The 25,446-nt window shown below is 41.2% G+C and overlaps 1 protein-coding gene across 1 annotated transcript; it reads left to right on the top strand.

Moving 5' to 3' along the window:
- Nucleotides 1–823: 823 nt before the first annotated feature.
- nf2a (NF2, moesin-ezrin-radixin like (MERLIN) tumor suppressor a) lies at nucleotides 824–23,923 on the top strand. Its single transcript, XM_068738783.1, has 16 exons — nucleotides 824–931; nucleotides 1,933–2,058; nucleotides 2,184–2,306; nucleotides 5,209–5,292; nucleotides 10,970–11,038; nucleotides 11,159–11,241; nucleotides 12,733–12,808; nucleotides 14,249–14,383; nucleotides 14,638–14,712; nucleotides 14,933–15,046; nucleotides 15,690–15,812; nucleotides 16,048–16,265; nucleotides 17,396–17,501; nucleotides 18,195–18,301; nucleotides 18,971–19,130; nucleotides 21,299–23,923. The coding sequence occupies exons 1-16, from the start codon at nucleotides 824–826 to the stop codon at nucleotides 21,347–21,349; spliced, it is 1,758 nt and encodes a 585-aa protein (XP_068594884.1). The 3' UTR covers nucleotides 21,350–23,923.
- Nucleotides 23,924–25,446: the final 1,523 nt, after the last annotated feature.

A 25,446-nucleotide genomic window follows, 5' to 3' on the forward strand; every position in this document is an offset into this window, starting at 1 on the left:
TATCAAAATTAAATAAAAAATTAAAATAAAAGTATTTCAATTTCTAAGTAGTAAATATAAAATCTATGAAAATTACACCGTGGGGAATTATATTATGGGAGAGAGAGCAAGAAGGATGCAATAGAATGTTTTTATGATTATATTTTATTATTTTATGAATGGATGAACGCTGGCGGCCCAAATGAGCATCATACCTACATTCTGAATGGTATTTGAACGCAGCAGCGTGGGTAAGACACACACAAGACCGTCTCTCGTCTCTCGTCTGGAGAGCTAATGGCTAACACCAGCTGACTGGCGCGTCGGTTTCAACACGTCGTGCGCCTGAAGTGCTTTAACTCCCACTGGATATATCGGCCCAACATTTTCTCAGACACGGGAATGTACACATTAGCGCATTTACGGTATAGAGAAGAGTAACTTCAGTCCAAGAAAACAAGTTTTCTATTGTTAAACGATGTTGATAGGCGGCGGTATTTTACAGAGCTAACGTTAGCAGCGAGCTGTGTGCGCATCCGAACTGTTTATCGGCTCATGCTAGCTGTCTGAGCCTCTGCTGTGGCAGAATTTGCGAAATTAGAGTCAACGAGGAATTCCTAAGCAATGATGCTGTGACTAAAAAGTCTTGTGTAAACTTTGGCGTCCTGGACGAGCTATCAGAGACGGACGCGCAAAGCTGGAGCTGCTCTACGGCAGACAGGCTGTCTGTGTCGTAGAATCTACCGGTAATAGACGCCATGCTTTGATAGAGCCCCGGCTTAGTGCGGATGAACGACTTTTAAGAAGAAGAAAAGAACTGCCGTAAGTCTCTGTGCTCTTCGCCATGGCGAGTGCGTTAGCACTGGGACTTAGCTCATTGATGAGGAAACAATCAAAGCATTTCAAAGTTCGGATTTGCACCATGGAGTCGGACATGGAGGTCAGCTGCGAGGTGCGTATGTTTAAACAATTCTTTTACCAGGTGTTAAAAGGTTTTTCACATTTGCAGTAAGACTGATGCAAAATGATCACATTTTAGCCTTCTGGTTGACTTTTACTTCCCACAAATGTCATCCTATGCAACCCAAACGAGTGTCACAATAGCATTTTGATAAGCGTGCATCCAAGTCTAGCTTCTTCCGAGACCCCAAAGTATTATTTTCTACCACTAGATGGCGGCTTGCACCTATGTGCTCAATGAGGTGGCGGTGGGCCTATTGCCCATGCGTTGTAATTTATCTCTTCCATGCAACAGTAAAATCCGGAACGCTTTAGTCGGTATGCTGCCGTGTAATACTTGAAAGGATCTATGTCAGTTCTGCAGTGCAGATTAAAACTACACGTCTGTCAGAAACGTGGGTCTTGCAGTGTTTTTGGTTCATAACGTACTCGGCATCAAAAATAGAGACGCCAGGGAGGAACATAACCAAAGTCTGCAGCCGCACGGAAAGGAGCGCAGTATTAGTCGCAGTATGTTTTGTAGCTGGGATGATAATTCAACCCATATTTTGTTTTAATGAACTATTCTATTTTCAGCATGTATCTGCTATCCCAATTTCCTGCAGATTAAGATGCTTCTTTTTCTGTCTGCTTGACAGAAACTTGCACTTTGAGCTAACTCGGATGTTTCGAATGAAGGCTGTTTAAATTGGATTTGTGTGTCTGCTGTTCTCATCTGCTTAAGGAGAACATGCGTGGCTCCCTGTCTTCATCTGGAAATTAAGATCATGCTAAAAATGCTAGAACATCTGGATTCAGTGTCTAAGAAAAGGGCTGTAAAAACCCGTTAACAAATCTTGTATTTTTGTCTATTAGTAATTCGTGCACATTACGCACATGTAATTTATATAGAGTCTATATTTAGTTCTAATGCCTTGAATGTCTGTTTCTTTTTTAAATGTCGTATTTGTTTTGTTTTTCTCTGCTGAGAATAAGGATTAAAATATGTTTCAGGCCAAATGGAAAGGAAAATACCTTTTTGACATTGTGTGTCAAATTCTGGGACTGAGGGAGACGTGGTTCTTTGGGCTCCGGTACGACATCAAGGACACGATTGCTTGGCTGAAGATGGAAAAGAGGGCAAGTGATTCTTATGCCTGATAGTGTAACAGCCATGAGTGTAAGCATTGTTGATGAAGCCGTAAGCCGCGTGAGATGCACGGCCTCGCTGAGCAATTGTCGACTTCTTGGCTTCGCTGTTGCAGATTCTGGATCAGGAGGTGCCGCGGGAAGAACCCATCACCTTCAGTTTCCTGGCCAGGTTTTACCCCGAGAATGCCGAAGAGGAGCTGGTGCAAGACGTCACGCAGCATTTCTTCTTCCTACAGGTGCCCACACATTTGTTTTGCCATTGTACGTATCGATATTTTGTTTCCTCCATAATCAGATCGAAAGTAATCAGTACATGCACTGGGAGTACATTTTGGCTCTAAATATACTGTGTACACATTGGGATGTATATGTTTTCTTCCAGTGTGCTTTATTTGATTTGACGCACTGCTTTTATATACTGTACTGAGATGTTTGCCACAGGCATAAAGGTTATTAACCTGAAACTCAGAAGAAGCTGCCGATTACTGCCTGGCTCGTGGGCAGACACCTCCCAGAGCGCTGCTATGCTCAGGACTTGTGTGTATTATCTTTCAAAGGATCTCGAAGAGTCAAAATGATTGTTGGGGGGGGGGGGGGGGGGGGGAGACATATGTGTGTGAGGACACGATAACCGATGTTTATCGCCTGAATCTCTTCAAAAGCCTCTTTAAATGTAAGATTATCCAATCCAGCCTCGCACGGCAGGCGCTTGGCTGATACGCTGCGCCTGCAGTCTCCTGAGTCTTCTGATCCGGTGCCAACAGAGGGATCGTTCCCACTAACTTCAGACAAGTTGTTGAGCAGGTCGTTCTCCAATCCACTTTTTTCCATTGTCCCAATCTCATTGTGGGCAGCCGTGTGGAGTCGGTGCTCAACATATTACTGCCGTCCTTTCTTTCCACTTAATACTCTCTGGGGAATTCCTGCAGAGTCTGCGACAACCATTCCCTTCACAAGAGATGGGATTTGTAACTGTGCTTCCCTCCTCCTGTACACCCAGCTTCATTTATCAATTGCCAATTAGGCTTTAAGGGTTTGGTTACTGTCCCAGTTAATGACATATTCTCCACGGGATCGTTGTTTCTGAGAACTCTTCCGTCTTACCCAGCCCACTGTTCTCCTGCAGTGAATTGCCTTGAGACAGTGGTGCAGCTTCTGTTTCTGGAGGTTTGGATCGAGGCGGTTATCCATTTGTGACTTTATAAAGTCTCTGTGTCCCTGATCCGTTAATAGGAATCCAAATCAGTTTCAGAGGGACAACTTCCTAAAAAAAGACTGCAGTCAACAAATTATTGAGCAGTGAATGCGGTACACAGCGACGAGGGGGGAGGAATACAAATGCGTCGCGTCTCGCATCGCCTGTCTCCTTATTACCTTGCTCTCATTAATTCCCATAATGTCAGGAGCGGACCTCTGCTCAGATGGTGTCACCGGCGTGACAGCTGATTAGCGCTTATCAGAAATGATCTCCGATCTGTACACACACACAGTTTTTAGGCCATGCCAACAGACACATCCGCACCTTTGTCGCTTCTGTCTGCAATCTTAGAAACACCGTCTCATTTGTAAAGCAGATTAGTACTTGCAATGACTCGCGGCTGTCGCCTCAGGCTCCTCGCCTTTGTTAGTTCAAAACAAGTCGACAGCATGACTGCCTCTGCAAATGATGAGGGTCGAGGTGCTAACTTTCTCCCTTAATACAGCTACGGCCGAAATATGTTTTTGCCATCTAATCTTGCAATCTGGCTTTGTTCTGTACAAGTCGTTATGGAAGTTGGTGAATCAATTATGTTGATAGGTGATGGGGCTCAGGTTGTGACACCGGGCGAGACGGCACGTTCCTCTTAAGGGAGCTTGTTAAAGGGGATTGACGCCCATGTTTAACACACTTGGTTCTGTGATCCATAACGGTTCAGTCGGCTCTTGTTAACGTGAAACACTCTGGATTCAAGAGGTAAACCCATCCTGAAATTTGTCATTACTAGCAGCTGGACTGAATTCATACATGCAGAATGATCCAGGAGGCACAGAGGACACTTTATTATATAAAAGATATAAATAGGTGGCACTCTTGTAATTTGTGAGGCTTTCTGCCATGCCATTATGCTCTGCCTGTTTGCACGCTGATATTCTTGGAGCACTTGAATGATTATGAAATGACGCTGGCTTAAATACATGGTTTTAGGCTTGATGTCCCCATGTGGCTACGACACTTAAGTCTTAAAATATTTATTTGGCACAGTTTGTCTTCCAGACTTCCCAGAAAGGCAAAAGTACCACTGTACTGCTGCAGTGGTACTTTATACCCAGTTTGCATCACATAGCCTGATTTTGTGACGCTGAGAACCCGTTTCTAAACACTGCTTTGATTCGTGTCTGTTCTCTGGGTCGTTTTCTGACATTTGGCTTTCTGCCAAACCAAAAACAGCCCATTAAGGAGACAACTGTGGGAAGAGGACGGGGCATCCCGACACTCGGCATGTCGCTACGTGTGCAGAAAGAATATTGATTTGGGAAGCCTGTGGGTTTTTTAGTTGATGGGCGTCTTCTTTTTGCAGTTCAGTACGGCTTTGTATTTATTATTAGTATCATACATCTAAATTATGGTTTATTGTTAAGTAATCTGATCCCATAATGACTTTCCTAGCTTGTAGTTTTATCGTAAACCTCTGTGGTACACTGTACTTCAATGCCCAACAGTCAGCTGAGTCATTTCAGTCATTTTAACAATTTTAAAAGGTTGCTGCTTCAGTGAGATCGAATGTGAGATTGTTGCTAGCGAGGTATTTACTGCCTGTTGTTAAAAAAAACGTACGTGAAACATTTATTTAACTGATATTTGACGTTTTCCTTCCAGTCTTCTTGAAGCTCTGGAGCTTAGTTGGAATTTGACTGTGACAGAACTAATATGAATGTTGTTAATGGAACATAAACAGCTGAGTGAGGCCTAAATGTGATGGTTTTACCTGGTACAAATATTGATTTTTAACATAGATAGATAACATTTCAGTGCTGTAATAAACTTTAATAGTGAAACGCTTCCGCGGAATATGCATTGAAAATTCTAAATTTATATGTTGGTAAGGAAGTTTTGGTCAAATGAGATTAACAGTAGTTTCTATTTGATACCTCATACAGGTGAAGAAAAGGATCCTGGACGAGGAGATTCACTGTCCCCCGGAAGCCTCAGTGTTGCTGGCCTCATACGCCGTCCACGCCAAGGTCAGCGCTCTTCTTGGAATCAAAACTCAAATCTTTCCTCTCACTTGTAGTTCTGTTGATATACACCGATAGACTTAGCGTGAGTTGGTGAGTTTTGGTTATCAGCCTTTTGAATGTAATGAAACTGGATGGCACATACATATTTGCAATGTCATCAGAAAGGTTGTCTCCTGAAATGACCCGTTTACACTCCCTAATCAGCAAACTTTGTTGCAAGCAGTGTCACGTCAAAACTATTGTCCTTCTGTATCGCCGAGCAGAGGAAGCGTGCAGCTATGCCATGAAACTAAATAACTAGCTTCAAAGGTCAGCTGAGGAGGGTGGCGTTAATGTTTAATGTCTGCCCTCCTCTTCAAGTGAAGATGCACGTTTCCTTTTGCACTGTTGCACAGCTTAGTTTGGTAGAAAGAAAAAAAGTTTCGACATGAAATGTCAGTGGATAATCAAATGTAATGTTTCGTGCAAGTGCCGTCTTGTTTCACGATGCACGAAGAGAAGCGCCACGACGATCAATGTCATATAAAATGCAGGCCAAAACGAATGCAATCAGATAAAAAAAAAAAAGAAAACTACAGGTAAGAGCGGGAAAATAAGCATTATGGCCTTCAAAATGTCACCATTTACAAATAATACATTCATCTGGCCATCAGCCATCATCAATGACTTTATAGTAGTTTATCATTGCCGTGTTCTGCCGTTTGTCAGCGCATTGAAGAATGTAGTCGTTTCAGGAAAAGCAGAAGCAAAATCCCAGCAGAGAGAAGCCACTGGAGAAAAGAGTTTCATCAATGTTTGAAGCGACTGAGGGGGCATGCGTGATTGGAAGTGTCCAAAGCTGGCTCATCCTCCGCTGGCAGTGATTTTGTAGCTGGAGATGACTATCTAAGAAGGTCTGTGATAGTGTTTCACATGAATTAATTTCAGTGGCAATACTTTCATGTGCTTGTTTTGTTTGTTTATCATCTGAAGAAATATATCAGCATAGTTCAGCTATTTGTCTTTGCCAATGGTGCAGAGAGACCGTATGTTTTATCACCAGCAGGCTTTATTCTTGTATCCTCTCATCTCTTTCCCGCTAAAAAAAGACATCATTCCTCTACGATTGGTCCAGATCTCTTCCTTCGTCCTGATAAGAGGAAGTGCACAGATAGCCTCCTGTTATTGATTTTTTAAGTTCTTTGACTACGCTCATGGAGTACTGCAGTACATGAGATGCCATACATGTTAAGAACAGGTGCCTGGTTCTGTGCAATTAATCTAAATGATTATTCTAATGTTTAAAGGGTGCAGCTGAAGATTGTAGTTCAAAAGCCTCAAGACATCTGTGTTCTGATGCCTTTGCTTGTTGCCAGCGATGAAATGATGGCCTCTTTGAGCTGTGCCTTCCGGTGCATACGGGAACCTTAATGAAGTAGGGCTGAGGGCCAGCGCCTCCTCAACATGGATCAGCCGTTACGGAACTGTTCTGCACAAATACTTATCAGAGAGACCTCTCAGAATGCTCACACCAATGGCTACGATTTGTGGGTATGCTGGCATGACTAAAGCAGAGGTAGAGAATTATCAATGGGGATTAATGCAGATCATCACATTCTCCTCGGGCAATTTTGAGGGTTTATCTTTCTGGATTTGTTTCCTGTCATGAATCCCTGCTTCTAACTGACCATTTTAAACTTTGTGGCAGATGCAGCTCTGGCCTCAGGCATTATGCTCTCAGCTAGTTTGTTCCCACATTTGCCCGGTTCATTCTTGAGAATGCTAATTTAAGAGACTTTTAAATAAACACATTTGCTGTTGTGACCCACAAATACATGCAGTAATTACATTTGTAATTATTTTGACATTTAATATCTGATCTCTGATGCCAGGAGCCTGAAGCCTGTTTTACATCTGGGGGCTGAATATGCTACCCATTTCTCACAGCTTCTGTCGACGCCCCTTGTGCTGGTCGCTACTTCCTCCACACTGTCTACTTAAAAACTAGCCCATCATTTCTAGCTTCTTGAGAGTGAGACTTCTGTGAGGTTACCTCCAGGAACAAAGAAAGCTACCTGCTAAAGATTTATTTGAGATTTTTAGCAGCTTCAAAATGACAGATTCTCCTGAGACGGAACAGTCTGCACTGCCCAATCCTGAAGAGTTCCACAGTATAGTGAGCCCAGACCATTATTTTACTGACTTGTATGAGTCCATCTTCCTCGCTTCCTCTGCCTGGATGACAATTATGACAATGTTCCTCTGGTAGTCCTCCTCAAGGTCAGTGCTTGTAGAGATAATGAGTGCTAGGGGGTTGCCTTTGCACCGCGTGGTTAAGCTCTCCATCAGTATCCACAGTTACTTCATGAAATAGGCTGTGAAGATGTCTCACTGGAAGTCTTTCACTGGAATCCCATTAGTCTATATACCGGTAATTAATAACTTCTATTTCACAAAAACTACAGGTAGCATCTTTTATTAAACTCGTTATACATTGTCTGTGTATGAATCGGAAGTGATCAAACTGCATTGGCTAGTTGGTGGAGGCAAACAACTGAAGATAGTAATTGCAGTTCTGCAGTTATATTTCTATTCATTGTTTGTTTTTTATTGTTTCACATTCCATGACGCGTACTTTGAGTTCCGTAACGTTGTTATTGCTGTGGTAGTTAAGTATCGGTTCAAACGGATTTCATGAAATCCATGGGAATCACTCCGTAGCAAAAAAGCTTTCATGAACCTCAGGCGATTTGAACCGTTTTGGTCGAAGGATCACATCACTTAAAATTCCCTGTGAAACAGACGGGAGAGTGTAGAGAAGCTTTTTGATAGGTGGAAAGGGTACATACCTGTGTGTGTGTGTGTGTGTGTGTGTGTGTATATATATATATATATATATACATATAGCAAGACAAGAGCCCTCGGAGACTTGCCCTTCCCATGCCAATTTAACAAGCCTGGGTTAAAAGACAGAGGGTGAGTTTGAAACTTGCGCTCTGCTATCAGAACCCTTGATGTGGAAAGAGAGAGAGGGGGAGGGGGGGGGGGGATTTTGGGGCCGCGATCTGTTTTCATTTAAGCAGGCTTCCACTTTGATTAGGGCCAGCATGAGTAAAATGGTGTTTTAAAAAAGGAGACGGGTACTTTAGTGGTGCAGCTGTTTGCGGGTTTTTGGCAGATTGTCTCTTCTTTTCTAACCATGAGTTGTTTTTATGCAGAACCACAACGTAGCCTGTGACGTGAAGTACATCACACAGTAGGAGCTACGTTCTCTCGGTCTTATTCATGATTACACCGGGCTGAAGACGGCAACAAGGAGAATTTAAAGGCATATATACACCCAGATCTTTTAAAGAAGATTGTTTTTTATAGGGTGAAGCATAGCTCTGGTCATTTATGGACCGTCACGCTAAAAGAAGGGAAAATGTAATTCATAAATAACACAGTTGGAAGTCATAAAAACTGCGAACACCTTTTGTGTGTTGCAGAGTCTACATGAATGGAAGGGGGGGGGGGGCAGTAGAAGCTAGTAATAGTTGAGGTGGACGAATGTAAATTGTATGTATGACCCTAGAATCAGAGGTATGGCATGCCACTAAAAAGGGGTATGCTCAGGTATTAACTTAAACAGTGTTCTGAAGTTGTCCTGCTAGAAAAGGCTTACTGACGCTAACATATATCATTGTCAGCATTTTGTAAGACAGAAAATGAAGAAAACTCCCAGTGAGTGGATCCATTTTTGAATCTTTAGGTGTTTGTATGTGTGCAGTCTGTGTGAGCTTGCAGAACGTTCCAGCGCCTCCTGCTCTGTATTCTGACCCGGCGGTGCCACAAGGAGCTGTCAAGAGGGAATACCAGGAAAAAAGGCTGGGGGAAAAAATGGTGTCTTTGGAGGAGTGGAGAGCGAGACAGGCGCTCCCTCTCATTCACAACGCCACCAGGGCATGGCGATGTCTGTCCAGCCAATGACAAGCCAATAGGCCGAATGACACTGGTGGGGATTGCTGTATATCCGGGTCGACACCAGAATGACTTTAAGATTTCATTTGTCAGTTTCAATTTGAGATTATGCAAATCCTGCTGTACTCGTCTTCTTCAAATGTCATAATGCCGACACTTACCTCAACACGACTGAGGCGACTGTGCCGTGAGAGACGACTGTGCCGTGAGAGACGACAACAACGTGGAGCTGGAGAAAGAAAGCCTAGCCAGTTTCACTGTCAGCTGGTGAGACTCATCAGAATAGACCTTTGTTTCACTTTAAACTTCTATCATGCACTGGGAATGAATATAGTAAGTATGTATACGAGTTGTTAATCAAGGCAAACGAACACCAAAAGCGTTAAACACAAACTCTGGCATGCTATCATACTGATGTTACCTTTTACAGCAGCCTGCCCAATGCTGGAATCTGTTGTTCTGCACCTTCATGCTGTAAAACAAGGACCTTAGAAGCTGCTCCTCTTGAGCAGAATACATCCAGTAGTCATCGGTCACTGTTGTGTTTCTGAGGATACGTGTTAAATGCTAACAGTCTCACAGAGTCGATTTTGTGCTGTTAGTTTGGGGTTGTAGAAATAATTGGAAGATTCTTTTGTAATTGGAAGCCCTGTCACTGTCAAAATGCCACCCTGAGCCGAGCCATCCAAAAAATAAATACCGTAATACAAAACCAAATTGAACCGCAATAACAGTAGCGTTAGAAGAAACAATGCGGCCTTTAGAAATATAGTTGATTAGAGACATTTCAAGTGGTAAAACACTTTAAATCCATTGCTTCTTACAAAATGCTGTGATCCAATCTGTCTTGTCTTTTGTTTTCTCTTCCTTACGCTCTCTCCCTCCCCCTCACTCCAAACTGGCCATCTGAAAGAGGTTGCAGCGCAATTATGATGATAGCCTTTTCAGTTATCTGAAACTGCGTTGCTATATTGCAGGGAATAAGGTTTACTAGACTACTGTTTTCCACCACAAAATACTCTGTTGATGGAGGGAGAAATCTATTTGAAGAGGACAAAAATACCACTTTGGTGTCAAAGAGAAAAACACTTTGTCTAATCCCGTTATTTTGAATGTAAACACACATTTGGTGAGTTTTAGTCAGTTATAGCCACTGTTTTCTCTGAGAAATCAAATGCATGTGTTTTATGTCAAGCTTTCTTATGAATCTGATGCATTTGCTAGAAAGATTTCCAAAGAAAAGATTTTTTTGCCCATCCTCATATCTGATTTCTTTTTTAACATCATGAAGGCAAAGTATGTGGAATCTTAAACGAAATGCACGTACTTCAATAAACCTACAGTAGCTGGTCTTGTAGCTACGTATACAAGTTACAACAGACCGCATTCAATTCCCCACAGCCTAATTCATCCATATGTTCCTTTAAATATAGTGTGTGTCACAGCTCTGTGGTGATAAGCAATATGTTGCGTTCTCAAAGATGTCACCAATAGCATTATTTCCCAACAACTCCAACAACTGATCCTTTGGATGCGCGTTGCACATCAAGGACTGGATGGCAGGCCAACGCTCCTTCACTCTCCAACACACACACAACCCTTTCTCACATGTGCTGCAGTTTCATCTTGTGAACAGCTCCCAGGATAGCGATAGTCTGGCCTGTTGTTGGAGGGAAGGTGGTTAGAAGCCATTATTTTTGAGTACTTTTAATCCTCTTGGCATTTCTGCTCTATTTTACAGTATGGGGACTACGACCCCAGCATTCACACACCTGGATTCCTGGCTCAGGAAGAACTGCTGCCGAAAAGAGTGAGTGATGGCCAGGTTTACTTAATCAATGTCATAGAAGAGTGAAGACCTATATTATTGTGTGACTTTCCAGCATGTACTGGATTTTGTGGATTCATGGATATCTTGTGTTCAATTCAGGTGATTGACCTGTACCAGATGACTGCAGAAATGTGGGAGGAGAGAATCACAGCGTGCTACGCAGAGCATAGGGGTAGGACGAGGTAAAAACGGCTGCTGTGATGAACTGCACCTCTGTCAGAAAATGGGCACTTTCAAAATCACGCTGAATGTGCTCACGTTCATGTAAACTGTAGTGTGTTGGTAGTGAACATTTTTTTAAAGTCTTCCGTGGGGAAGTTTGTAGGGGAGCATTAATGAAGCATGTGCTTTATTATTATTAACATTTCTTATTCTTTTTGGTTAACAAGAAAAAGCAAGTACAAAATGTCACATCTTAAGTAACTAACAGTAACTATCTCATCACCTGAATTTAACTTTAATTTATATTCAGGAGGGAAACCCGATTCGCGTTGCTATTTGTCAAAAGAGAATAATTTATCGTGGAGCAAATAGTGAAAGATACGCTAAATAAATATACTGCCACCTTTTATTTTCAAAAATCTGATACAGGAATGGTGCTGCACTTCACTCCATCACGAAGGTGATTCGGGTGAAAATGGATAGGGTGCAACTGGGATGGATTTAGAGTGTACTTGAAGTCCCATGGGTGGAGAGTGAATTCTCAGTCAGCAAGCCTTTGCATTTGTGGAAGCAGTAATTGAGTCACTGGTCCTGATCAATAATCTTTTCACCAGCAGGGAGAAGGGCTTTGGGATTATTCACAATTTAGTGTTTCAGTTCTTTATTTATTGATGCACTATTGTAGGGGCACAGCAGTTTGAACGTACCATGTGTGTTTGCCAGTTTCATTGTGTTGAAATGTCTCCACATTTGATTTGCTGTGACATTTACCGGTACTGCATTGTATATGTTACAGTACTGCATATGTGTGACTCTGACTTACCATGTACTTCTGTGGTTTCCTTTAATTGCACAATTCTATTCCTTTGCAGTTTCATAGCATTAATCATTAATGGACCCACAATGAAGTAAGAATTTAGTCAGCAGCCAACACAGTTAAGGTTTTATTTATTTGGCACAATAATCTATTGCCTTTTTAAACTTTAATTGAGGCTTAAATCATCAATTTATCAGCCACCCATAGCAAACAGCAAGTTATTAAGTTTATACACACACATGCCCTGATTTTTCCTCAACCATCAACGTATGCTAATGTTCTTTTTTGAAGGGTTGACCCTGAAATCTCAACTGATCTACAAAGCAGGCTGCAGAAAGAGAGGAAGAAGAGAGTTTGAAGCGTTTGTTTTCTCTCTGAGTATTTAGACACTTGGAGGCATCAGAATAAGTCTTCTATCAAGCAAGATGTCTAAATCCTGTTAGTGCATTATAGTTATGTTTAGTGTCAGCTCTGTGCCAATATTTTCTCTCTACAAAGAGCTCTATGGCGCAGTTTTTATGGATCAGACAACGATGACAGATGCTACTCACAAAAGCAGAGGAAACGAGGCCTGATCTCCTTTTTCTCTCCGTTTCTGCACCTCTTCTCCTCCCACCCTTCTCTCCCTCTCATCACCAATCCCATGGATCCCTCTCAAACTATTTTGCCTTCTCTTGCTCTGTCTTTGAACCAGGGAAGAAGCTGAGATGGAGTATTTAAAAATAGCTCAGGACCTGGACATGTATGGAGTCAATTACTTTTTAATCAGGGTGAGCCAATGCTGCTTTACTATTATCTTTACAATGTAAACCAATATGACAGATTAGGAGGCAAGTCAATTTCATTGCAATGTTATGAAATGAAGCATGGGAATATCATCCTGTTTTGTTTAATCTTGGCAATTTTCTAGGGGCCAGTTCCATTAAGCCTGTTTATCAAATAATCCAGTGAAACTATCGGTCAAAAAATGAGGTTAATTGAAAATCTATTTAGAGAAACAAAAATAAATCACAATGATATATCATCATAAATGATTTATATATTTATATACATTCGGCTCAGCTCCTATGACAGACCGATACGTCCGTTAATCTCACGCTCCATCCTTTCCTCACTCGTGAACAAGACCCCAAGATTTAACTCCTCCAGGGGGCGAAGACTCCCCACCGACCCGGAGAGGGCAGGCCACCTTTTTCTGGTCAAGAATCATGGCCTTGAATTTGGAGGTGCTGATGGTTCACACTCAGCTGTAAACTGCCCCAGCACATGCTGAAGATTGAAGTTTGGAGAAGCCAACAGGGCAACATCGTCTGCAAAAACCAGAGATGAAATCCTGTTGTTCCCAAACCAGACCCCGTCCGGCCCCTGGCTGCACCTAGAAATTTTGTCCATAAAGATTCTGAACAGAACCGGTGATAAAAGGCAGCCCTGCCGGAGTCCAACATGCACATGGAACAAGTTTGCAAACCAAACTCTGACTTCACTTGTATCAGGACTTGACTCGCCACCGAGGAGCTTGATAACCACCTCAGTGACTTCAGCCCGTGTGATGGACGAGTCCTCTAAGACCTCTTCGTCCTCCATAGAAGGCATGGTGTCTTCACTGTAAACAGTGTTGGTGGATGGTTTGCCATAATTGATTTGATTTGAAGGAAACCACCAAGTTTTAGTTTTAAAACCAGCACCGTTGAAAGTGCAATTATCTTATATTTATTAATTTACTCAATCAGCAATTTCTCACCAGCCTTCTGCTCTGGTTGTACTTGTACATACCTCGACATACATGAACCTGATTAGTCTGAATACATGGACTTGAACTGACCTTTCTGGATGAACTATTCATGGTGTGTATGCAGGTGCAAGTTCTTTCTGAAACGGCATCTAGGTGTGTCACAACAAAACTCTCTTAACAAACATAATTTCTATATAGCCAGAGACATTATAAAATGCCATCAACAAGTCAATGTCAGCCTAAGTAATTCATTGTAGCCTTACCTTTCAAGTAAACAAGCCCAGACTGCAAGTACCGCCCCACACCTGGCATTTTTTAACTCCTAATAAGTAGGGTTGGCAAGCAGAGCCACAGAATGTCACATCTGTCAAAGGTACAAATTAATTTTGGCTGCAGGGGCAGTCCCGCAGCTGATTACCAGAGCCCCTTTACAGACGTGTGGAAGACAGTCTTTTCTTACCCTGCTGATGTGGTTTAGAATAAAAAAGGAACAGATCTTCTTCTGGGAGTGGATGCCCTGGGACTCCACATCTTTGGACCGGACAACAGGCTGACACCCAAGTGCTCCTTCACCTGGAATGAGATCCACAACATCTCCTACAGCGACAAGAAGGTGTGAGAATCTGCTTCATTTGCTTGTTGACAAAGGTTGCTGGAAAGTCTTTTGGAAAGGCCTTTGATTATAACACAATGTCATTCGGTAATTAATTCATTTTAAAGGGAATATGTTTTGTGTGTTCTACAATTGTTCTATGAGTTTATTATCCATGTTAATGATTTAGAGAAAATAACAAAGATAGTTCCAAACAAATATTTGTATCTGAAAAAATATATTCATCAATTTTTTGTTCTCGTTTCACCGTCTAGTTTGCCATCAAACCTCTGGACAAGAAAGCAAATGTTTTCAAATTCAACTCTTCACGTCTTTCCGTAAACAAGTTGGTGAGTTCAGCTGAGATGGTAGAGATTACTTTGTCGGTGATAAGTAAATATTATTTTTCCACTAACAACTAAAAATGGTCTGAAAATCATGCTTTTTTGATGGTAAAGGTGATTATACATATTACATCTGAGTTGTAAACTCAGAGTTTTGGGATGTCAGCCACATTGATCATATCATATCATTGAAAATTACACACGTTTTTGGTTATTTCTTGTGCAGATCCTCCAGCTGTGTATAGGGAACCATGACCTGTTTATACGCCGGCGGCGGATTGATTCACTTGAAGTACAGCAGATGAAGGCTCAGGCCAGAGAGGAGAGGGCCAGGAAACAGGTACTGACTGTATAAAATAGGAGAGATAGGAGAGAGGATGGGGTTTAACTTAATAGTTCAAGTTTAATTGAAGACGTTTCACCTCTCATCCAAATTCTGAGAACTGAAGAAGCCTCTTGGATGAGAGGTGAAACATCTTCAATCAAACGTGAACAAGTCCAGTTGATTCTTTGTTTTTTGATCTCTTCGTGATTTACCATGACCTGGATGACAGAGAACCGACACAGACAACTTAAGAGTTAATAATCCAAATGGATTGTATATTTTAAATGAACTTCCCAAAAGCATTTACAAAAGAAAATGCAAAGCAATGCATGTTTCTAGATCCAGGTAAACCTTTGATGCTGTAACTCATTGATCTCCTTTATAGAGCATATTGTTTAGTTGGATGTATTTTATTTTTTTTGTAATCAATCACATCTCTATTTCAAGCCATGCAAGGGTGAGAACAACAATTAAAGCACACTTCTATGTTTCTTAAAGTACACTTTAGACACTTTTATTCACAGCAAAAGGTCAAATATATTACCCTTTTCTATGGCACCTGCATATTCCATCTTTTATTTTTATTTTTTTATCTTCATTCATATTTATTACTGTATCCCCTTTTCTTGATCTACACCCACCTGTTTGTGTTCTTCAGGTAGAGAGGCAGCATCTGCAAAGGGAGAAGCAGCTGCGGGAAGAGGCTGAGAGAGCCAGGGACCAGCTGGAAAGGAGGCTGATGCATCTTCAGGATGAGGCTCACATGGCCAACGAGGCATTGGTAACGTGTACTTGAGTTGCTTAATCCAAAATCACCCTTTTTAATGGTGATATTACACATAGATGAAATCTAAAATCAAAATGTTATGTCAAGTTTTACAGCATCTTTACCTGCTCATCTTTTTACATGTCATTTATTCATTCTTCCCATTTTCTGTCTCTCATTGTTGCTTCTTTTGCCTCCATCAACCTCTTTTCTTCCGTTCATGGGCATCCCCCTGCTTATCATCATTCAGCTGCTTTCGGAGCAGACGGCAGACCTGCTGGCTGAAAAGGCCCAGATCGCGGAAGAGGAGGCCAAGCTGCTGGCCCAGAAAGCTGCCGAGACTCAGACAGAGATGCAGCGCATCAAAGTGACTGCCATCCGAGGCCAAGAGGAGCGACGGCTCATGGAGCAGAAGATGCTGGAGACGGAGATGTTGGCCCTCAAGATGGCAGAGGAATCGGAAAGGAGGTGGGGAGAGTAGAAAGGATGTCTGCATGGATGAAAGTGGAGTGTACAGCCATCCGTGCTGCAGTTCATATGGTCGTCTTGTGCTTGCCACTATGTGGGTTTGTCTTTGTCAGCACTTTGTCACCCATACCCAAATTATTTTCTTCAAATTTGTCTTGCACAAGCGCACAGTTTTTAAACCCTCAACCAATTAATTCCCTCATCTTATTTACTTTCCAATATTTCTTTCCTACAGTTTATTATTGAAAACCCCATGTATGGATTCAAAGATCTGTTAAAATCAATGCTGATTCACTTATACTTTTGATCGCTGGTGTATAAAGATACCAAGAACAATTCAGAATCTTTTGGTGATGATCCAAAATCCGATTACAAGGGGAATGAGCTGCTTGGCGGCGGTCTGCGCTCTGAGTGCTTTACTAGTTTGATCTGTTTTTCATTAGTGCTTTAAACATTCGTTTACATTTTTGGTACATTCTTATATCAAGTCCTTACTAAGTGCTTGAAACAGCTGTGGTTTACATGTGTGGTTTTGTTGGACCTAACGCTAGATGGATTAGGAAGACAGGGAATTAATAACTGATTGCTGATCAGAACAATTGATACATTCCAATTCATTGTAACAACAGCATTTGAATCATTTAATACACAGTTACGAAGGATATCACTTCACAGCCTCTACATCAGGGTTAATTGGGCAATTATCATTTCAAATGGATACCATTAGCCACTTGCCAGAAACGGCTATTTCTAGAGGAACGCTATCTGTGCCAGAGCACTCAACTTGTAAATGACTACGTCCACTCAAACCCTTGAAGCATGTAAGTCCCACATATCAACGAGGAGCTGTTCAGGAACACAATCAAAAGAAATGTAATCATCTGTATGCAAAGTTCGCCCATCTCTGTGTGCAAACATGATGACAGAATAACAGAGCTGGTAATGATTGTGAGCTCGGGTGAAACATTGATCAACCCTGTAATAGCTAATGACATTCTGCGTTCGCTGACCATCATCATACTAATTATGTAGGATCATTTTGGATTTAATTGAAATAATTGTGTTTATTTTAAAAGTCTAGGAGAAGAATAGCATTTTTGCCTGCATCTGTCTGTCTGTTCATCTTTTAGGGTCAAGGAGGCAGAGCAGCTGAAACAGGACCTACAGGAAGCCAAAGAGTCAGAGCGTAGGGCAAAAAACAAGCTGGTGGAGATTACCAGCAGGCCTGTCTGTACGGTACTGGGCCTGGAGCACACACACATGCACACAGATACCTTCTCACACAACTACCTGTACTAACCATTACATAACATACAGAGGTAAATGTGTGGCATAAAGTACAAATAAATTTTTGGCTAATTGTCTAAAATATCAGCCGGTCTAAAGTCTGCTCAGGTCAAATAAATAAACACACACACACAAATAAGGATACAAAAGACATGATGCCACTGGAATTTCACTGTACACATATTGGATCAGCCCATGTGTGAAACATCAACACACATACACACTGTTGCCACAGAACACAATAGTTTACATTCTGTTTGCCTTCATCAAGTCGTTCGCTCAGCTTTTCCAGATGGTATTTATTGTCTGTATTCACTGCATCACTTGGATTCTCATGCGAACCACTGGGATATACATTTATATTATGTTTTTGGTGCACTTCTTTCCGGTTGACCACTGCACTGCATTTCAGATATTTGATCTAGACCTAAAATGACATTTATTTGCATTCATGGTCTGTGGCCATTAGAATTATTCAATATTTTTTTCTTTCTCATTTTAAATGTTCTATATTGTTTACTTGAACAATTATTTTTACTCAGCCAGCTACATGTTGTCTTCATTCTGCCCCCCTCCCCTTTCCCCCCCTCTCACTTCATCTTAATCGTTTCCTGTAATCTCTCCTTCCATCCCTCTGCCCAGACCCCTGGCTTTCTCCCTCCTGACCTGAGCTTCAGCAGGGAAAACCTCAGCTTTGACTTTAAAGATACCGACATGAAACGACTCTCTATGGAGATCGAGAAGGAGAAGTAAGTGGCTGCCAGACATGCTGGGCCTCAATACGTTTGCCTTTAATACTGCGGTTTAGCCTGGTTGTGGCTGTTTTGATGATTCCGTTGTAGAAATTATCAAAACAGTCAAGAATATATATGTGACAACAATTCTACACCATTGCTATTTAATACACATACACTTTGATTTTTTTTAATTAATTCAGCTAAGCAATTGACCCTCAGCATTAGCTGTTATTGATGTCACTGCTAATGTTCAAGTGTTTTGTTTCTCAAACTCTTGGCGTCACTGAATGCAGACGTTCTAAATGACACTGAGGCGAGTATGAACCTGGCTGCATTAACCGGCCCTTCAGGGCATGTGATTCAGGATTAATTAATGCATTTTATCATTTCCCTTGCTGTGCTCATGTATCCTCAGAGGAGGCTGTCAATAATGAGAATATTTCTCTGGCTGGCCCCCCACCAAGAGAAGTAATACCAATGAACCAATAATCTAGTAGCTATGAAAATACTCACTCATCAAATGGAGATATTTAAAGGCTTGATGTTGGGAAGAATGAGATACAAGATTCTACATCAAAAATGAAATGCATATATAATCCTTTGGTCGTCCACATGTCTTAAAAATGCTAATAAAAGGAATGTTCTAAACTGTCTCTCAACCTCCTCATTGATCGTGTTTAGGGTTGAGTACATGGAGAAGAGCAAACATCTGCAGGAGCAACTCAATGAGCTAAAGACGGAGATCGAAAGTCTCAAGCTGAAAGAGAGAGAGACTCCAATGGACATCATTCACAACCAGAACACCGAGCAGGGGACGAGCAAGCACAGCAACTTTAAAAAGGTTCCATTTCAAAATGCTTCTGTCAGAACGCAGTCTGTGCTTGAGAGGGAGAAACGCACACCGATGTCCATCGCTTCTGCTTCTTGGCTGCTTTTATCAATTTCTCTTTCCTAGTTAACAACTGTTCAACCAGTTGGAGGAAAATGAAGTGGTGAATTGTAAATCTGGTGTTAATCATGATCTTAGATATTCCAGTGATTAATATCTACCATATAACTTATAGTCCTGTCTGACCATCATGCGCTTTTTGGGGTATTTCATTGATTCTAAGATTGCTGTGCAATAGCAAGAAAATCGACTTGGCCTCTGATCCATTTCTTTGATGGAGCCTGTGGTGTTGCAGTCGTTCAATTTCTGCTACGACCTCAATAACTGTGCAGAGATTACTGTTCTTAAAGCTATTAAAAAAAAAAAAAATCTGAATTGTATTCATGTCAGCCATCAGTAAGAATAGCTTTTTCTTTTTCTTTTTTTTCTCACCCATGTGCCTGACTTTATGATAGTGTGATTTGACACAAAACGACTCTTTCAACCTAAGGGGAACTCCTAAATTGATTAGTCAGAGGCAATAGAGCTGTTATAAAAGTAGATTCTTTTTCCAGTTTTCTATGATGTACTGGTAGATTAGACTCATTCTGCTTTATCCTCTGACTCGTAGCTGTAAAAATGTTAATAAAAGTATCAAACTCTCAGCACATTGTGCAATAAAAAAGTCTACCCCTCCTCTCCTCTTGCCTGCCAGTGTAAAATACACTTGTTAAGGGAACTGTAATTGATTTTACTTGGCGATTAGTCATCTGGATGGATGGGGGCACCTCTGTCATGCAGGGGGAGCTAAGAGCTAAGTTAGGTGTTGGTTTAATTGAACCAGAGGCATTTGGCATTTGTCTTTTTAGTTAGAGAAGGGGTGGGGGCTCGTACATTTGCAGTGAGAAGGAAAGAAGTGTCAGGAGTGTGGAAACTAAGAAAGCTTTGCACAGGCTGTGAGAACTTTAGGACTTTAGAACTGAGGTTGACCGAAGGAAAAAAAAAAATTCAAAGGATGAGAGGGGAATTGATGGAGGCTGAGCCACAGAGAAGTGCCTAGAATATGTAATGAAGTTGGCAAAGAGAGGAGGACAGGATGAGGGGGAGATCGTGGGGAAAGAGGAGCACAGAGAACGTGGAACAAAGCAGATCTCTGAGCCAGATGCGTCAGGACTGACTGCACCTCAGGCCAAAGGCTCCTCCAGTCAGTTTTCCTTTCCCCTCCGGATGATTAATGAATGCCTGCTTAACACGGCCGAGCGCCTTTTCGCTTCCGCCGGGCCACATGTTCAGTTCTGTTAGTGGCTGATTCCCAACAACTGAATCACAAAACGAGAGCTGCAGTGATTTGGTGCAACGTTCCATGAAGAGGCAAATCTTTTTTTTGTAAATGCAGCAGTCCATCTTGACTTTAAGCAGCACACTGAGGAGGTCGACCATTTGCGTAACTCTCATTGTGCTGTTTGTCATATTGCTGTACCTAGAGCATTAAATAAAGGGGCTTTTGTAATGGGGGTCGTGGGCAGCGTGGAGTACAATGCTGCAGAGTTATTCTCAGTCCTTTACGCTCAACTCAAGTGTAGCTCAGGCTGCCTGTCAGGGACAATCAAAGGTAATCTGTAAACACCATGCAGCAAATCCACCCCTCTCCCACACAGTGCTCTGTTTGGATTTGGTCTCTCCGACTACACATTCCCCAGAAATAACCTCGATTTCCCAAACCGTACTCCTTCATCCTCTTTCTAATATTTACTTGAGCAGCTGCTTTAACGCTCTCTACCTTACAGATGTGAGAGAGAGAGGAAAACATTGCTCAGCCAATGTGAAAAATAGTGCCTGTGTATGCTGTATAAGAAGGAGCTGCAGAACAGCCAGAGGCCTGAATTAATCCATCACTAGCTCATTTAAAGCAGAGGAGAAAAACAATTACCGGTAACAGTCCTTTCTGTGACTGGCATTTGAGTGTGTGTGTGTTAATTGAATCAAGGTTGGGTCAAAGGGTCAAGACTGACGGCGATGTTGCTTTAATGCTGAGGATTTACCTTTGGTCACTTTCTTTGCTCGCTGCAGTATATTCTGTTCTTGTCTACTTGTGTCACTGATAAGCAAATTTATTGAGTCTCCCTTTATCTCGTCCGCAGCTAACGCTACAGAGTACCAAGTCCAGGGTGGCTGTCTTTGAGGAACTCTAAGCTGAGATGCACAACTGCCACGTATCGCACAATCCTACATTCCTGACAACATTTTAGGATTCACTTCCTGGGAAACCACCATGCAACGTGACAGACAGAATAATGACCATTGCCTTGATCTGCACCATGTCCAGGAGCCTTAAGTCTATGAGCAAATAAGGATACATGCATAATGTTCCTGCACCAAATCTGGGGTGGAACACGGGACATTGTCTTTGAATATCTTGAAGTGAACTTTGGTTTGTTGTGTATTTGAGTCAAATACCAAATGTAGAACATGTTTTTGTTTTTTTTAAATCTATGCTTGCAATGGTTTTATATTATGTCCAAATGGGAGGGAGCTGCACACTTTAACTAGCCTGTTTTGAAAGCCAAACGATAGAAATAAAACCACTAAGGGACTAATCTAAACCAGAACATGAATTGATTGTATTTTGCTGCATTGTATGGCTGATATGCCTTATCCTGATCCACCAGTCTGATATTTAGTTTTTAAAGGTGGTAGAATATATATTTAATAATATACTTTGCTGGACTCTTTCTGCTTTAACTGTAAACATTTGTTTTATAATGCCAACAAATTCCATCGTATCAAATATTCTTCCTTTACTAATTGAAGTTTGTGCTTCCTTCATTTTGACGTTTCAGCATTTAAATGAAGAAATGTCCAATTCCTCTGTGATGCATGTTGACAGACATTTATTTCCAGAAGGTCCAGTTACTGGGCTTTGGTGGATATTATGTGAAACACAACTCAAAGATCCCAATTTGATTCATAGTGATGTATTTGTAACAGTTGCTGTTTGTATTTTGATTTGTGTTCATTTTTGGGCCTTTATCCAACATTTTATGGTGAATATTGATAATGTGTGTACAGGAAACATTGTGATCTGTGTTAACATCTTCTATTCACGCAGATATTATTTTGCATACTGTGTACCTCTGGCTGTATACTTAGAGTCTTAGACTATGTCCTGCGAGACCTTCATTTGTACCAGGTCGTTCATGTTCTAACTGCATGATCAGACCTGAGCTTTTATCATGTCAGTTATTTTCTCCCGGTTTTCTCCCGGTTTTGACGAGTTTTAATGAAAATGAGTCTACTTAAATGAAATTCTGGGTGAGGTTATCAAAATCAGAATACTTTATTGATCCCTGAGGAGGAATTGCTTTTTGTACCTACTGTATATTATAAGATATACATTTTGTCAGGACTATTTAAGACATAATTTCATCTGTTTGATAAGTTACATTGCCTAGTTTATTAACAAGTTGTAGATCTGCACATGAAAGAAGGGTTCTGCTGGGTAAGTTAAGTAATGTTAAATGTTTGCAGCCTACAAAAAGACTGCGGCAGAGCCTTGCATTATTAATTTTGCTGGTGTTCTTAAACAACATATCGCAATTAAAGTCTGGTTTACACTATGACTGCATCCCACTCCAACTTGTATTGATAAAAGTGTTCTCAGTTTTATAACTCAGCTTATATTTTCAAAGGTGTTTGGTGGTGTGATTGTGCTTGATTTCTGAAAGAGTAAAAGAAACCTTAAAGAAGCTGTAATTTGTGTATCTGTGATCTATAAATGCATAAACAATTCATATTGACAGCACCTGCCTTGCAGTTTTTCCCCGAAATCCACCACAAATTAAGCTTTGGTCAAAATTAGCATGGACCGTAGGAGAAAATCAAATCTTTGGCAGATTGAAGCCATTACGTACTGGACTAAACTTTGGATTGCATCAGTGTCAAAACTGCTGCCTGCGCTTCAGTGAAGGATGTGTGGCAGAAAGAATTGTGCCTGAAAATAAATAAGAAATAATCCTAAATGATAAGAGTGTGTCCAAATGATGGCTAGTTTATCACACTTGAGATGATTCCCATTGCATTGTTAATGAAGTCAAAACGTAATGCGAAGTTTAAGATTCAATGTCAGCTCTCAGTTTATTAGAGAATCATTCTTGCTTGCTCTATTTCTGTCTATATGTGTACATATACATGCACGTGTGTATGTGATATATATATATATATAGAAAGAGAGCAGGACCAGCTTGCTCTCCTGCTTTACATTTAAAATTCATCCAATCCTGCTTTGCCTGAGGAACTGCTGTTACCCAGCACGCTGCTTTTTCCTGCTGATGATATATTTCCTCCATGGCTCGTCCCTGAGGGCTTTGCTCCATAAATGCTGCTCTCTATGTGACCCGATATTTACTTTTTTTTTCTTGTACGTGCAGTAAAGTGTTCCCTATATCTCAGTTCTCTCCACCTGTTGATAGACAGAAATATTTAAAGGCCTCTTCTGGGAAACATGCAATACGTAGAATAGAATATTGCGTAGTTATTAGTTGTTATTTTGCATCAATTGAGTAATTTAATATTGGTTTTATTGGTATTGTTACATGTCGATGATTTATGTACGAAGGACTTTCAACGGAAACAAGACCGCAAGGGCTTTTTTGAAATGCTCCTCTTAGACAGGATGTTTGACTGTACTTGTACTGTAATACATGCTACTGTGTGACTTTACTTGTACTCTAACATTCTATCTAATAAATATATTCATCATTCATCATCATCACATCAAGCTTCCCTCAATCGTTGATATTTTAACGACCCACGGTGCTGTAAGAAATGGAATGCTGAGCATGTGCAGCTATAAATGTTGCTACTTAATCGCAAGCTTTCAGTGCATTAATATAATATAATATAATATATAGTGTGACATCACCAGATAAACAATGTCACTGGTCATTTGTCACCTGGTATTCTATTATCCAACAACCGCCAATATTGGTCAGATTTATATCCCAGAATCATATATTTGATGATTATTTCACAATCTTTCAGAAATTATTTATTTTACTATTTTACTGTGAAGACTTCTTATCTGAGGCTGTGTTTAAACCCGCTTCACTCAGTCCACCGGCGTGTCGAGGCTGGAGGATCTGGTCTGTCTGGTAATCCAGACACTAAATCTGCAGAAACTCAATGTTCTAGGTTATTCATAACAAGTGCCTCATTGGGAAGATGACATGTTTGTGTGTTTGTGTGCGCGAATAACTCATTAGAATGCAGCAATTATAGCTGTGAAGACTTCTTATCTGAGGGATGAATAAATTGTGAAAGTGTCTTTCACCATGGACTTTTTTTTTTTAAACCTGCAAATCACAATAAGTATTTCTCCCTGTATTTCTCCCGATAGGTTCACCTACCACTCACATTATCTAGCAACCGAGAAGCTGTGAGAACCCAGAACAGAAGTATTTATACTATCTGGAAATGTTTAGCTCTTTAGCTTAGCTGTTCAACTTGTAATTGTAAACTTAAAGCATCTGAAAGTGCCTGATATTTGTTTCTTTACTCTAGTGACTGACAGGTAACTCCAGCAGCTCTGTCTCGACTGCTGCAGGGAAAATCGTTGCTTACACTACAGTACAAATGCACAGATTACTATAATCTATGTAGTGAACATCCGTCAAGTACCCTGCAACTCTTCCTCCTCGTGTAAGTAATCTTTTTGGATGATGCTGACGAGAGAAACTGAAATAAATCAGGAAGGTCACCAAAGTTTTAGCTTCATAACTTCATCTGTGTGTGCATGTGTACTCTGTACATGCTATGATTATAGACACATTCATCAGCATGTTGTGCAGGAATGTCTTGTCAGGAGGATCCACTGGCTCTTCATTATGCAATGCTTCCTCATTGAGATGAGACCTCCCTTGATACGTGTGGGTGAGATGCAGCAGCATGCCCGCTCTTGTGGGATTGTCTTTATTTGACTAGATATTTAGGGCAAATCCTCATCACGTGACTCCTGTCTCCTGCTCTTCATGCTGTTATTTATTTGATTGTGTGTCACCTCATCTTACACATGTTTAGTGTGATTATAGTGTTTCCGATCCCTGGGTCCTCGCTGTGGTGGCAGGGCTTGAAAAGTTGGATCAGGATATTGCCTTGTGTGCATTTTGCTCAAATACGTTCACCCACACCTTTAACAGGCATGCACACACACACGCACACACACACACACAGAGGCAGAACTGCAAAATCCATCTCAGTCCTTACAGCCAAATTAGTTCCTCCTTTCATTCCA

This window comes from Brachionichthys hirsutus, chromosome 4 (assembly GCF_040956055.1).
Source record: "Brachionichthys hirsutus isolate HB-005 chromosome 4, CSIRO-AGI_Bhir_v1, whole genome shotgun sequence".
NCBI lineage: Eukaryota > Metazoa > Chordata > Actinopteri > Lophiiformes > Brachionichthyidae > Brachionichthys > Brachionichthys hirsutus.